At 41.1% G+C, this 13,002-nt stretch overlaps 1 protein-coding gene across 4 annotated transcripts in view; it reads right to left on the minus strand.

Moving 5' to 3' along the window:
• Positions 1–6,332: 6,332 nt before the first annotated feature.
• Positions 6,333–13,002, minus strand: part of LOC125454608 (interphotoreceptor matrix proteoglycan 1) — a 142,309-nt gene continuing 135,639 nt past the window's right edge. For 2 of the 4 annotated variants that reach the window (XM_048535551.2, XM_048535548.2), the window contains exon 18: positions 6,333–10,209. In XM_048535551.2, the coding sequence (XP_048391508.1) occupies positions 10,111–10,209 (99 nt within the window). In that variant the 3' untranslated portion in view covers positions 6,333–10,110. The remainder of the gene's footprint in view (positions 10,210–13,002) is intronic. The other 2 variants (XM_048535550.2, XM_048535549.2) reach the window with 1 other exon arrangement.

A 13,002-nucleotide genomic window follows, 5' to 3' on the forward strand; every position in this document is an offset into this window, starting at 1 on the left:
CTTCCTCTCACCCATCCCTTCCTCACACCTCAAGCCACACCTCCATTTCCTACCTACCACCTCATCCCGCCTCCTTGACCTGTCCGTCTTCCCTGGACTGACCTATCCCCTCCCTACCTCCTCACCTATACTCTCCTCTCTACCTATCTTCTTTTCTCTCCATCTTCGGTCCGCCTCCCCGTCTCTCCCTATTTATTCCAATTCCCTCTCCCCATCCCCCTCTGTGATGAAGTGTCTAGGCCCGAAATGTCAGCTTTTGTGGTCCTGAGATGCTGCTTGGCCTGCTGTGTTCATTCAGCTCCACACTTTGTTATCCTGCTACCAATGTTTTTTGCTGTGATTGGGTGTATTTCTAAGTGGGTTATGGAGGCTGCAACTATTTTCTTTTCCTTGCACCTTTTCATACTTCCTCTCCTGCACAGATTTTTGCTCTTTATAAAGACCTCCAATCTGCAATAATTTATTGACAAATGTGGTTGAATAATTTTTGTCGTTTAGCATGTTCCCTGATGTGGGCTATTCCTGCTCTTTGATTGCATTGTGCAGGCCATCCTCTCCATGGCCCAGTGCCCTGGTGGACCTTGCATTCCTTTGCCTGCAGTGCTGTATGGTTACTGGGCCACTCTTCAGGTCTTTTCTGTATTTCTCTAGTCAGACAGATGGCCTAGACCTTCAACATTAGCATTCACCTCCCACTGGGCTCCACTTCAAGCATTACTTACTACATGTGGTTTCTGTGGATCTGGTCATTATTGTCATCACGTTTTATGATCAGGTGGAGAGTAATAACATAGTTTACTGAGCGTGACATTTTACAAGGGATATTAAAAGGGCCTTGAAAGATGCAGGTCCTGTGCCATATGATCTGATATCACTATGACCTAGCTTCTTATGTACATATCTCTGATTGAAGAGACAATTAACTGTTTATACCACAAAAAGCAGAAGAAACTGGATGCCAAAGGGATTATGCTGCAAAACCAGAGGGCCTGTTAATGTAATGAGTTAAAAATAACAAAAGGAAGCAAGATGGGAATAGTAAAAACATGAACAGTTGCTGTCCAAAAGCAAATATAAAACAGAAAAACAAATGAGATAAAACAACACCAGTCGAGAAGAGGAGACAAAATAGAGGAAGAAATTTGATTCTCAATGGTTGAAAGCAAGATTAAATCCAAAAGGCTGTGAAGCACTCAGAAGATGACATGCTTTATCTCAAGCTTTATCGAGCCTCGGTGGGACAGAGCAGGAGGAGAGCATCAAGGATTCAGCCAGGGAGCAATATGAAAAATTGACAAGTGACTGAAAGCTTGGGGTCACATGTATGGACTGAACAGAGGTCATAAGGTGTTCTCCAAATGAACAGCCAGTTTGCAGGAGTACAGCATCATACATTACAAGAAGATCAAGTACATTACTGATACATTTGGAAGAGGCCCTTGGGGCTTTTAACACTTCAAAGTTGGGAGGTAAAAGTCAAGGTACTGCATCTTCAGCACTGAGGGAAAAGGAGCCCTCCAGAGGCTGGGCTTATTGTTGATGATTGAGGAGTAGACCACAGTGACACTGAGGGAACTCTCTTTTTGGAAAGTTGTCAGAGAAGGGCAGAGGAAGATATTTTTGGTGATGGCCTCATGCTGTAAATGATGGAAGTGGAAAAGTATAATCTGTTGAATGTGAATACTGAAAGAGTGAAAGGCAACCCAACCATGTTTCCAGAAGTTCCTTTCATTCCACAGTGCCAGATAACAGTTCACAGTTAATGCCAGAAAAAAATTGAAATATTTCTGAATTTGAATACAGTCAAGACACCCTTGGATCACCTTATCATCCACTAATGAATGGTGCTGCAGCAATATGTGTACAGATTGGAAAGTGATCTTTGCGGGCGCATTTCCGAGGTGACAGGTTGGCCTGTAATGTCCTTCTTTCTCTTCAATAAAAACTAAATAACTTTATGTTCTCTTGCAGAACGTAAAGTTGCTCACTTTATAATTTAATGTTTAAATATAGTCTGAGGACCAGATCTGTTTAAACGTCACATAAATGGTAAAATTGGAAGAAAGCAAGACAAAGTGAAGATAAGTCATGGTAAACTAAAACACGTTCAGTGCTGGTCAGAAGGTCATAGCAATATGACTGAGTTATTGTATGCAGACTTTGAGTATTCTCATATCTAGCAAAGATTAAAGTGTCCTGTTGATTATTTAGGATTATAAGAGATAGGATTTATAATCATTTTGAAAGGAATAATCTGATTAGGGATAGTCAACACAGTTTTGTGAAGGGTAGGTCATGCCTCACAAACCTTATTGAGTTCTTTGAGACGGTGACCATATAGGTGGATGAGGGTAAAGCGGATGATGTGGCACCAATAGATTTCAGTAAAGTGTGTGATAAGGTTCCCCACAGTGTGCTATTGTAGAAAATACAGAGGCAAGGGATTGAGAGTGATTTAACGGTTTGGATCAGAAATTGGCTACCTGGAAGAAGACAGGGGGTGGTGATTGATGGTAAGTGTTCATCCTGGAGTTCAGTTACTAGTGGTGTACTGCAAGGATCTGTTTTGGGGCCATTGCTGTTTGTCATTTTTATAAATAACCTGGATGAGGGCATAAAAGAATGGGTTAGCAAATTTGTGGATGGCATAAAGTGGGTGGAGTTGTGGATAGTGCGGAAGGATGTTGCAGGTTACAGAGGGACATAGATAAGCTGCAGAGCTGGGCTGAGAGGTGGCAAATGGAGTTTATTGCAGAAAAGTGTGAGGTGATTTACTTTGAAAGGAGTAACAGGAATACAGAGTACTGGGCTAATGGAAAGATTCTTGGTAGTGTGGATGAGCAGAGAGATCTCGGCGTCCATGTGCATAGATCCCTGAAAGTTGCCACCCAGGTTGATAGGGTTGTTAAGAAGGCGTACGGTGTGTTAGGATTTATTGGTAGAGGGATTGAGTTTTGGAGACATGAGGTCATGTTGCAGTTGTACAAAACTCTGGTGCGGCCACACTTGTAGTATTACATTCAGTTCTAGTCGCCGCATTATAGAAAAGATGTTAAAGCATTGGAAAGGGTGTAGAGGAGATTTACCAGGATGTTGCCTGGTATGGAGGGAAGGTCTTATAAGGAAAGGCTGAGGGACTTGAGGCTGTTTTCATTAGAGAGAAGAAGGTTAAGAGATGACTTAATCGAGACATACAAGATGACCAGAGGATTAGATAGGGTGGACAGTGAGAGCCTTTTTCCTCAAATGGTGGTGGCTAGCACGAGGGGACATAGCTTTAAATTGAGGGGTGATAGATATAGGACAGATGTCAGAGGTGGGTTCTTTACTCAGAGAGTAGTAAGGGAATGGAATGCCCTGCTTGCAACAGTAGTAGACTCACCAACTTTTAAGGGCATTTAAATGGTCATTGGATAAACATATGGGTGATAATAGAATAGTGTAGGTTAGATGGGCTTCAGATTGGTTTCACAGGTCAGCGTAACATCGAGGGCTGAAGGACCTGTACTGTGATGTAATGTTCTATGTTCTATGTGACAAAGGAAGCAAAGGAGAAACATCCTTTCATCTAATCTCCTCCTGCATCCCTATGTGAAAGTCAGGGAGAAAATGGAAATCAAAGAAACAAAAAGACTTCCTGTTTCACAGAAGTCTGTGGCAAATAACTCTCCTCCTGTCTCCCCATCTACAAGGCACAGGTCGGGGGTTTGAAGGAATAGTCCTTACTTGCATGGATGGGTGCAGCACCAAAAACACTCAAGAAGTTTGAACCATTCAAGAGAAAGTAGCCAAACTCTGTTCACACAACATCCACCACTCTAAATATATTCTCTTTCCATCAGGGCTGCACATTGGCAATAGTGTAGCTGTACGAAAGTAATTTAACAAGCCTGTTCAAAAGCATCTTCCAAACCTTTTATCCCTACCACCCGGAAAGACAAGGGCAGTATGGGAATGGAACATCTGCAAGTCCCTCTCCAAGCTGCATATGATCCGGACTTGGAACTGTACCACTATTCCTTCATTGCCACTTAGTCAGAACCCTTAGAACTCCCCTCCTTATAGCATCATGGTTGTGCCTACACCAGATTGACTTCAGTTGTTCAAAAAGGTGGCTCATCACATTGCCAATGGCCATTAGGGATGGACAACAAATGCTCTCCTTCCAGCAGCACTCACATCCCATGGAAGAATGAAAAGAAACATGATTCAAGGTTGGAGAGGGGAGGGCGGACTGGTATCATATATTTTACTATCACAATATTAGATAGTATCAGTGGCTTACAGCCAATGCTGTAATTTTTTAGCATCACTATTGTTGTCAGTGTTTGTGTATGGTAAAGTCTCATTAAAAGCAATGAAATAAATGAAATGTTAATTTGTTTTACTGATGTTGAATGAAAGATCAAAATTTTTAGAAGTTTTTGAATACTTCTGCTTGTTAATTATAAAGAAATTTGAGAAAAATTGCTTTTTGACAGATAACCATGAATCATCCAGTTGAATAATGTGTCTGTTCCCCTTTCTAGCTAACATGGAATAATTACTGGCGAAGACAGTGTCATTTGGTCTTTTATGTCCACTGGAGAGGGTACGATAGGGTTGTCAGATCCTGTTTGCTATATGTCCAGAGATACTATCAGATCATCTCTTGTTTTTAACAATCTCTCAATAACAGTGCAGCATATCCATTTTCATGGCACCTGCTCAAGCCAGGCTCTCCATTATCATTGTTCATTGATTCATTGCTGCCAGTCACTCAAAAACCTAGTTTTATATCTAACAATATTCTAATCTGACTATTGCCGAAAAAGGACACATTTCATTGGAAATTTTCTATTGTGCACTCATCAGGATGTTCACAAGAATGCCAATGTAAAGAGGAACAATATTTCATATTATACGGAAAGAAAGTGTTGATTGGTTACCGAATAAGTGATTGGTAGAGGCATTGCTATGGTGAATGTTCCAGCTTGATGATATCTGAATTACCTGCCAAGCTTTTTGTTTAGATTTAAACCAGGCAGGTTGACTCTGATTGGTCAAGGCTTTACTCTGAGGAATGAACCAGACATTGGCTGTTGCCTACTTTTGCAAATCACAGTGTCTAACATTCTGTGATTGAATAAGATTTGCTGAACAATTCTGAGCATGCCAAGAAATATGCTGACAACCATTTGAAAGTTGTAAGTTGGGCTTGCAGTGCGGTATTTACATTTATTGGGAGATACATGTAATAATTCAAAGGGCCCTGTTCTTCATTTCAGCAATACTCAGTTTAGAAGTATCAAGTATATGTTTCCATCCTGGTTACCTTTGAATTCCCCAACATCACTGGTCCCTATACTCAGGCAATGCAATTCAATCCACTTGATATTAAGAAATGTCTGTCGACCATATGCCAGAACATCTAGTACTCTGACTAAGCAATTCTCAACAAATAATGATGATGTACACTTAAGTGAGGTAGGATGAAAAGTAAAATATTTACAAATGAGATTTACCACAGAAGATCTGTGCAACCTTTGTATTCTGAAGTTGTATGTTAATGGTAATGGAGTTGGGCAGGAAAGTTATGGCCAAGATGAAGAGCCTCCCTGTTTGTCCAGGAAGTTCTTTTATATTCTGCACTTACTTGCTGCAAAGTCTGCAAATGTGAAGTTTCACCATTGGAAATCTTTCTCACCTTAGTCCCAGGAGGACAGATAAAAAAGTAAAAGATTAGAAGTAGCCCCCACTTCTTTTTCTACATCAGGAATGAAGTACTCTAACTAAAATTCAACCCATTGTACAGGGCATACACATAGCAGTTATATAGGTCCCAATGAACATTAAAACTTTGCAGGATTTAAAGTGTTGACACCATTCAAACTGTTCTAGCCTAAAGCTCTCATATTGTTGCCTGTACATTTAACTTGAGTACTAGTTTCCAGATGGAAATGTGAACAGGAATTTTATCATGCGAGGATTGCCTCCATATGGAGATGCAGTTGGTTCTGAAACAATATTGTCATGTTTCTCAAGGAAGAATGGTAACAGAGGCAAGGTCCAACACGAGACTCTGAGCTGAGGGTTTCCACTCAGTAATTACATTCTGTAAAACAGCTCCACAATGTACCAACAAATACTGACCTTTTAGAGTAGAGAATAGTTGTGGGTTCACCTTTCTCTCTGTAATATCCTTGATGATCCAGGATTGTTAATCACAGCTCAGCTCTGATATCAACTTTCAAAATCCTTAATAGGGATTACCATTAAAAACTAGAGACCCACCAATGAAACATTTATTATGCACCACAGCATTTAAATTTGCACAAGACAATGTGTAAATTGGCACACTTTTTTTATTTCAAAATTATTGACATGTACTTTTACACATAAAAAAAAACCTTAACCACACTTTCCCCAGATTGGTGAGATCCAGGTGAAGAGTTTCATGAATAGATCCAAAATTGGAATATTTTAGCCAGACTGTTAGAACCTTTTCCATTGCATTCCAGAGCTCGATGACAGTCATTAAATTTATTAATCAAGACAATGTTTATTCACTATTCTTTGCTCTCATATAGCAGTTACTGAACATATACAGCCTTAAAGTAAAGATTTCACATTCCTTTGCAAAGAATGCATCCATCTTAGAGATTTCAGACTTCCTGGCTCCTAGTTAACTGAGGACTCCTTAGTTGGCAGGTTTAAAAACTGTTGTCTCTCCTTTGCTGTGTCCCTCTTCTCATCCCCCTTACAGCTTCACTCACTCGTCTCCTCCTCTGCCTGTGGCCTTACTACCTACCTCACAACATTTACTCCTCTTGAAGCTCCGTCTTCTTGAACTCTCTTGTTTTGCAGACTCCAAAACCTTGTCCCCTTGCAGCCTCTTCCTGCCTCCTTAAGTCATTCCAGTCTCTTCTCCTTGAAGCATCTCTCTCTTCCTGCTTTTCGCTTGCATCTTCCTTCTCATTCTCACAAGACTATCTCCCCAACCCCCACTTGCAACTGGCCACTCTCATATTCTTTGCAGTCTTCCTTCTTCTTATTTCTTGTCCTTAGCAGCTTTTGTCTCTCTCTTTCTTCCTCATCTCCTTAGAACCTTGTAGATTCCCTGGTTAACTACCTCGCCCCATTTGCAACCTCTCTCTCTGCAGTTACCGCCACAGACTAGAAATACATACTTCAGCCACACTGGTAACCCAGTCATTTTTTAAAATTCATTCATGAGATGACGGCATCGCTGACTGGGCAGCATTTATTGCCCATCCCTAATTGCCCAGAAGGCAGTTCAGAGTCAACCACGTTACTGAGAGTCTGGAGTCACATGCAGGCCAGACCAGGTAAGGCTGGCAGTTTCTTTCCCTAAAGGATATTAGTGAACCAGATGGGTTTTTCCTGACAATCAACAATGGATTCATGGTCATCATTAGACTGTTAATTCCAGATTTTTTTAAATTGAATTCAAATTCCGCCATCTACCATGGTGGACTTTGAACCTGGGTCCCCAGAACAGTATCTGGGTCTCTGGATTAACAGTCCAGCAATAATACCACTAGGCTCCAACTCATGCTTAGCCTCCTCTGGCCCCAGCAACCTCCAAAGCTGTGACCCCTTAGTAGCACCGAATACCTTCTCGCTGCTTCTCCAATCACAGGCTGTTGCTCTCCCGTCTTTGCTATTGTTATCACAGCAGTGAAGCAGCCCGTGATTGGAGAAGTACCTACTCAAGATTTTGACAGTACCATGGACGGTGCAGAGACGAGCATTCTCCAATTAATAGGCTTTAATTAATTACGAATGTCTGACTTTTAAATGCTGATACTTAGGAATAAGATCTTATAAAGGGGTGTAATTTTAAACATCCAACTTTCGATCATTTTGTGTGCTTACAGAAGGTTCCTTTGTATTGTCTTGCATTGTGTTCCAGCTTGCATAAAAACCAACTTATGAGCAGACTCCAGAACTGAACCTGTTTGCAATTCGGGGACTGTCTGCATCATGATTGAAATTTCTGGCATTTTGGGATGCATTTGCCCTCTGTCTCTATGACTTTTGAGCACTGCTAGTTGATGAATTAGCCGGGATCTCTAGAACATGGTTCCTCCTGGTTAGTACTATCTGCTCTTCCCTGACTTCATTGCTCTGCATAGATGATATATCTGGAATAAGAACCTAACTCAATAATGGTAACCATGAAACTATTTGGTTCATTTATGTCCTTTGAGGAAAAAAAAATCAAGTTTCCCTACCCAGTTGAGTTTTAACTGACCTCTGAGGCAGGGATGTTTCTCTACTGTAGAAGAAAAAGTGTGTGCTTTTGAATTCAGTCTATTGAATGTTCATGTTAGTGCCCAGTGCTGTACCATTACTCTTTGGCGGCTTGACCAAAATTGCAGGCTCAGCGCCTCTCCCTTGTATGCACTGCAAAGGGCACAGCCTAAAATTACTCTCAACAGAGGTAATTAAGTTATTGTTTGTGAACTCTGTGAGGACACATATGGACAATATTGACACTGCTTTTATGCCAGTTATTTTCTTACTTTGACTGACTGTGTTCCATCAACCCGCCACCACACCCAGATGCCAAACTCTTCCCTCTTCCACTCTCTATTCTTCCATTTCCCCAACTCCACTTCACAATCACCTCCCTTACTATTAACTCACTCTTGCCAATCCTGACCCTCCAGGCAAGTTGCTTTTCTCTGTTCCCCTCCCTTGTGCTGCAGAGTTCAGCAAGAAAACCTGTCGACCTCAGACACAACTGCACAAAGGGGATAGTTAATCACCTTTAAATGGGCTGAAATGGGTCCCATAAGATTCTTGCATAGCAACAACTTTATCATAAAGGTCAGACACAAGTTTAAGAAGTTTTACATGAATTTGTATCTACGACAAACAAATATATCACAAGTGGGAAACTGCTACAGACTGGCATAAGGCCTCACTTGACACAAACACACTACTATTTAATCTGTGCATCTCTTCCTTCCTAATTCAAACACCCTTCACACCACGCTTCCCTCTCTTGCAGGCTCAATTAAATGACCCTCACTGGATGAATTGGATTTAGTACTTTGTATACATTTATTTCTTACAAGAATGATTCTCAACACAAGTAAATCATTTTCTTGCTATGATCGTACAAAACATTACATTAGGAAGATAAAGCGTACAGTAAAGAGAATTGCATTTGTCACACCTTTAATGACAGAAAATATTCCAAAGGGTTTTTATTGAAAGAGAAAAGAGTGAGAAAAGAATAATGATCTTAAATTGACAAATTAAATGTGGGAACATTGTGAAACTGGTTTTCCAAGGATCTTTAAAGGTCAGAGAGAAGATAGATAAGTTTCAGAGAATAGGTAATGGAAGCTGAAAGCTCTGTCATGGATGGTGGTATGGAGGAGGAAGGTTAGGGAAATCTACGAGAAATTTGAGACAAATGAACCATGGGACTGTGTTGACTCAGAAAGGTAGAGGAGCCAGAAGGGTCAAATTTATTGGTTCTTGAGGATTTGTAAATGGGAAATGAAGATTTTGAAGTTTTTAATCTTACACATGAAGTATTAATTTCAGTACTTGCAGCGATTTTGATTATTTTCTGTTACGTTAGAATATTGTTACTTTTCCAGAAATGCCAATGTATTGTGCTTATAATAACAAATTACACTTATTAAAGCATTTCACCTTACCTATAGTAATACATTCTACGGTGCCGCGCAGCAATGTGACAGTGCACTAGATACATTGGTATTTGGAGAAAAACCAAAACAATTGATCAGAGAGGTAGGCTTTATGGAAACTCTTAAAGATGAGGAACATACAGAGACAAAGAAATCACTCTTGTTAAAGTAATATAGTAAAATGTACATTAGCCGCCTGCATTCTACTCTAACACTACATTTCCTGATTTTAAGAAATTTCAATTTTATGTGTCTACTTCAAGAACAGTACTAATTAGCCCTTCTCCATGTATACTATATCATTGTTACATTCTCCAATACATAGCTGTCAAGATAGATATTAAAATACAGAAATATAACTGAATGGAGTTATCAGAACTACTGTACAAGGCAGAGGCTTCGGGTCTCATGTGAATGCTGTCTGTGATTGAACTGCTCTTCAGAAAGTGGTCACTTCAGTGAGAGGTTTCGTTTTCCATCTTGACGGTAGATTATGGTAAGATGCACTATTCACCTGCAATTCTGGTAATGTCCAAAACTGTAGACAAATGCATCAGTTGGATTAGAAACTTCACTGCTCTAAATCTCTACATTTACCATTTAGACAGTACATTCCTAATCTCTGGTTTGGCACTAGGAATGAATGAAGCAGGAAAGTTGGTTTTTAGGTACATTTTGTTTTGTGTATGAATGAATAGATTTGATGCAGCAGACAAACTGCTAGTGGGTGTCAGGTTATGACAACAATTTTCATTTTAAAGTATTGCCTGGATAATTTCAAAGGATTGTGTAAAATCCAATTTAATTGTTATTTTGTCAACCATGTAGGATTGTTTTGAATACTTAGGAATTAAAGATGAATCTCCAGGACAAATTGTTTATCTACATTTTAAAAATAATGCTATTGTTAGTATGAGATAGTAACAACTGCAAACCCTGGAGTCAGAGATAATACAGTGTGGAGCAGGAGGAACACAGCAGGCCAGGCAGCATCAGATGAACAGGAAAGTTGATGTTTCGGGTTGGGACGGGTTGCTATCTGGCCTGCTGTGTTCCTCTAGCATTATTGATAGTACTGTCTTTCCTTGTTATCCCTCTTAAAAAAGATCATTTTATGATTTGCCACATTCAACTCCATCTGGCATTTTCCTGCTTATTTCATACTCCCATTTATATTAGCCTGAAGTCTGTTACTATCCCCAGTACTATCTTCCATTTTGTCATGTTTTACATAATTTACAAACTTTGTCATATTGTTCTCTAAGTCTAAGATAACAAAGTGTGGAGCTGGATGAAACACAGGAGGCCAAGCAGCATCTTAGGAGCACAAAAGCTGACATTTTGGGCCTACACCCTTCATCAGAAAAGGGGGAGGGGGAGAGGGTTCTGAAATAAATAGGGAGAGAGGGGAAGGTGGATTGAAGATGGATAGAGGAGAAGATATGTGGAGAGGAGACAGATAATTTAAAGAGGCGGGGATAGAGCCAGTAGAGGTGAGTGTAGATGGGGAGGTATGGAGGGGATAGGTCAGTTCGGGGAGGACAGACAAGTCAAGGGGGTGGGATGAGGTTAGTAGGCAGGAAATGGGCGCGCGTCTTGACGTGGGAGGAGCGGATAGGTGAGAGGAAGAACAGCTTAGGGAGGTGGAGACGAGCTGGATGCAGTAGGGGGATGGGAGATTTTGAAGCTTGTGAAATCCACATTGATACCATTGGGCTGCAGGGTTCCCAAGCGGAATATGAGTTGCTGTTTCTGCAACCTTCGGGTGGCATCGTTGTGGCACTGCAGGAGGCCTAGGATGGACATGTCTCCTAAGGAATGGGAGGGGGAGTCTGGGAGGTCCAGTTGTTTATTGCGAACTGAGCATAGGTGTTCTGCAAAGCGGTCCCCAAGCCTCCGCATGGTTTTCCCAATGTAGAGGAGGCCACAACGGGTACAGCGGATGCAGTATGCCACATTGGCGGAAGGCTCTCTAAGTCTAGGTCATTTATGAAATTTGTAAAAAAAAATCCAAAAACACTGCCAACTATTCACCAGCCTGAAAATATCCATTCGTTACCACCCTTAGCTTCTTTATCTTGTCCAAATGTGTTTTGAAAGTCCACGTACAACATCCGTTGCACCACCTTTATCAACTGTCACTGGTACAATATCGCAGAAGGCAACCACGTTAGCGAAACATTATTAGCTTTTATAAATGCACGTTGGCTATATTTGATTAATTGATTCCTTTTCGAATGAAATTTCATTTTGTCTCTAAAGAAGTTTTCCCACCACTGATAACAAAGTGTGGAGCTGGATGAACACAGCAGGCCAAGCAGCATCTCAGGAGCACAAAAGCTGATGTGTCGGGCCTAGACCCTACATCAGAGAGTGCTCCTGAGATGCTGCTTGGCCTGCTGTGTTCATCCAGCTCCACACTTTGTTATCTTGGATTCTCCAGCATCTGCAGTTCCCATTATCACTGATACAATTCCCACCACTGATATTGACTGGTGATTGGTCAGAATTTTTTTTGAGATCAGATGTTGAGTTGGGCATAAAAGCAGAAGGAGATTCACTTGGGAAGGATGAAGTATTCCAACTCATTACATATGCATACCAGGCAAAATACCTAATTTTATAGATAGGCAGTTCTGAGGCTGGCTGGAACATTCAGAGCTCCAACTGACAGATTTAAAAGGCACCCAGACAACACTTCACTCTCTGCAAACCAGGATTATCACTCAACCTCTGCTTATCACCCTACACAAGCCTTGAAATGTACGAAAGCAGAGAAAAGTGGCACCACACTTTAGCAATGCATCCTTATAGAATCTCCCAGCGGCTGTCTGGGAGAGAAGGGGAAGTACTTTGTCCTGCAGATGGTAGCCAGAGATCATCTTGACTGACTGGCAGCCTGGACAGTGGTGGCTGAGGAGCACCTGGGGGCTGCTCAAGAACCTGCATAGGGTTGCAAGATGCTGAATGATCTGTTGCACTATGACTGGGTAGGTACTACTGGCTACTCAAAGCTTCATGCTCCTGAGTGTGCAGTAGCATTGTAAAGTTGTTACTGGAGAGGACTGTCACACACGAGACTGAATATGCCAGGCATCTCCGTCAGATGCCTTGTATAATCTTTGTCTGTGACTTCACTGCACCACCAATGTAACATAACTAGCACCACGGTAATGTCGTTTCTAACACATTCATTAGAGTGTAAATGTAAAAAGAGCTACAACATTCAACAGTTCACATGACATCGGGTCACTTGTCTTTCTTCACATCTAGGGAGAAGTGCACACTTTTTTCCATGTAAGGAATATGTTCAGATTGTATCTGAACTCTG

Source organism: Stegostoma tigrinum, chromosome 9 (genome assembly GCF_030684315.1).
Source record: "Stegostoma tigrinum isolate sSteTig4 chromosome 9, sSteTig4.hap1, whole genome shotgun sequence".
NCBI lineage: Eukaryota > Metazoa > Chordata > Chondrichthyes > Orectolobiformes > Stegostomatidae > Stegostoma > Stegostoma tigrinum.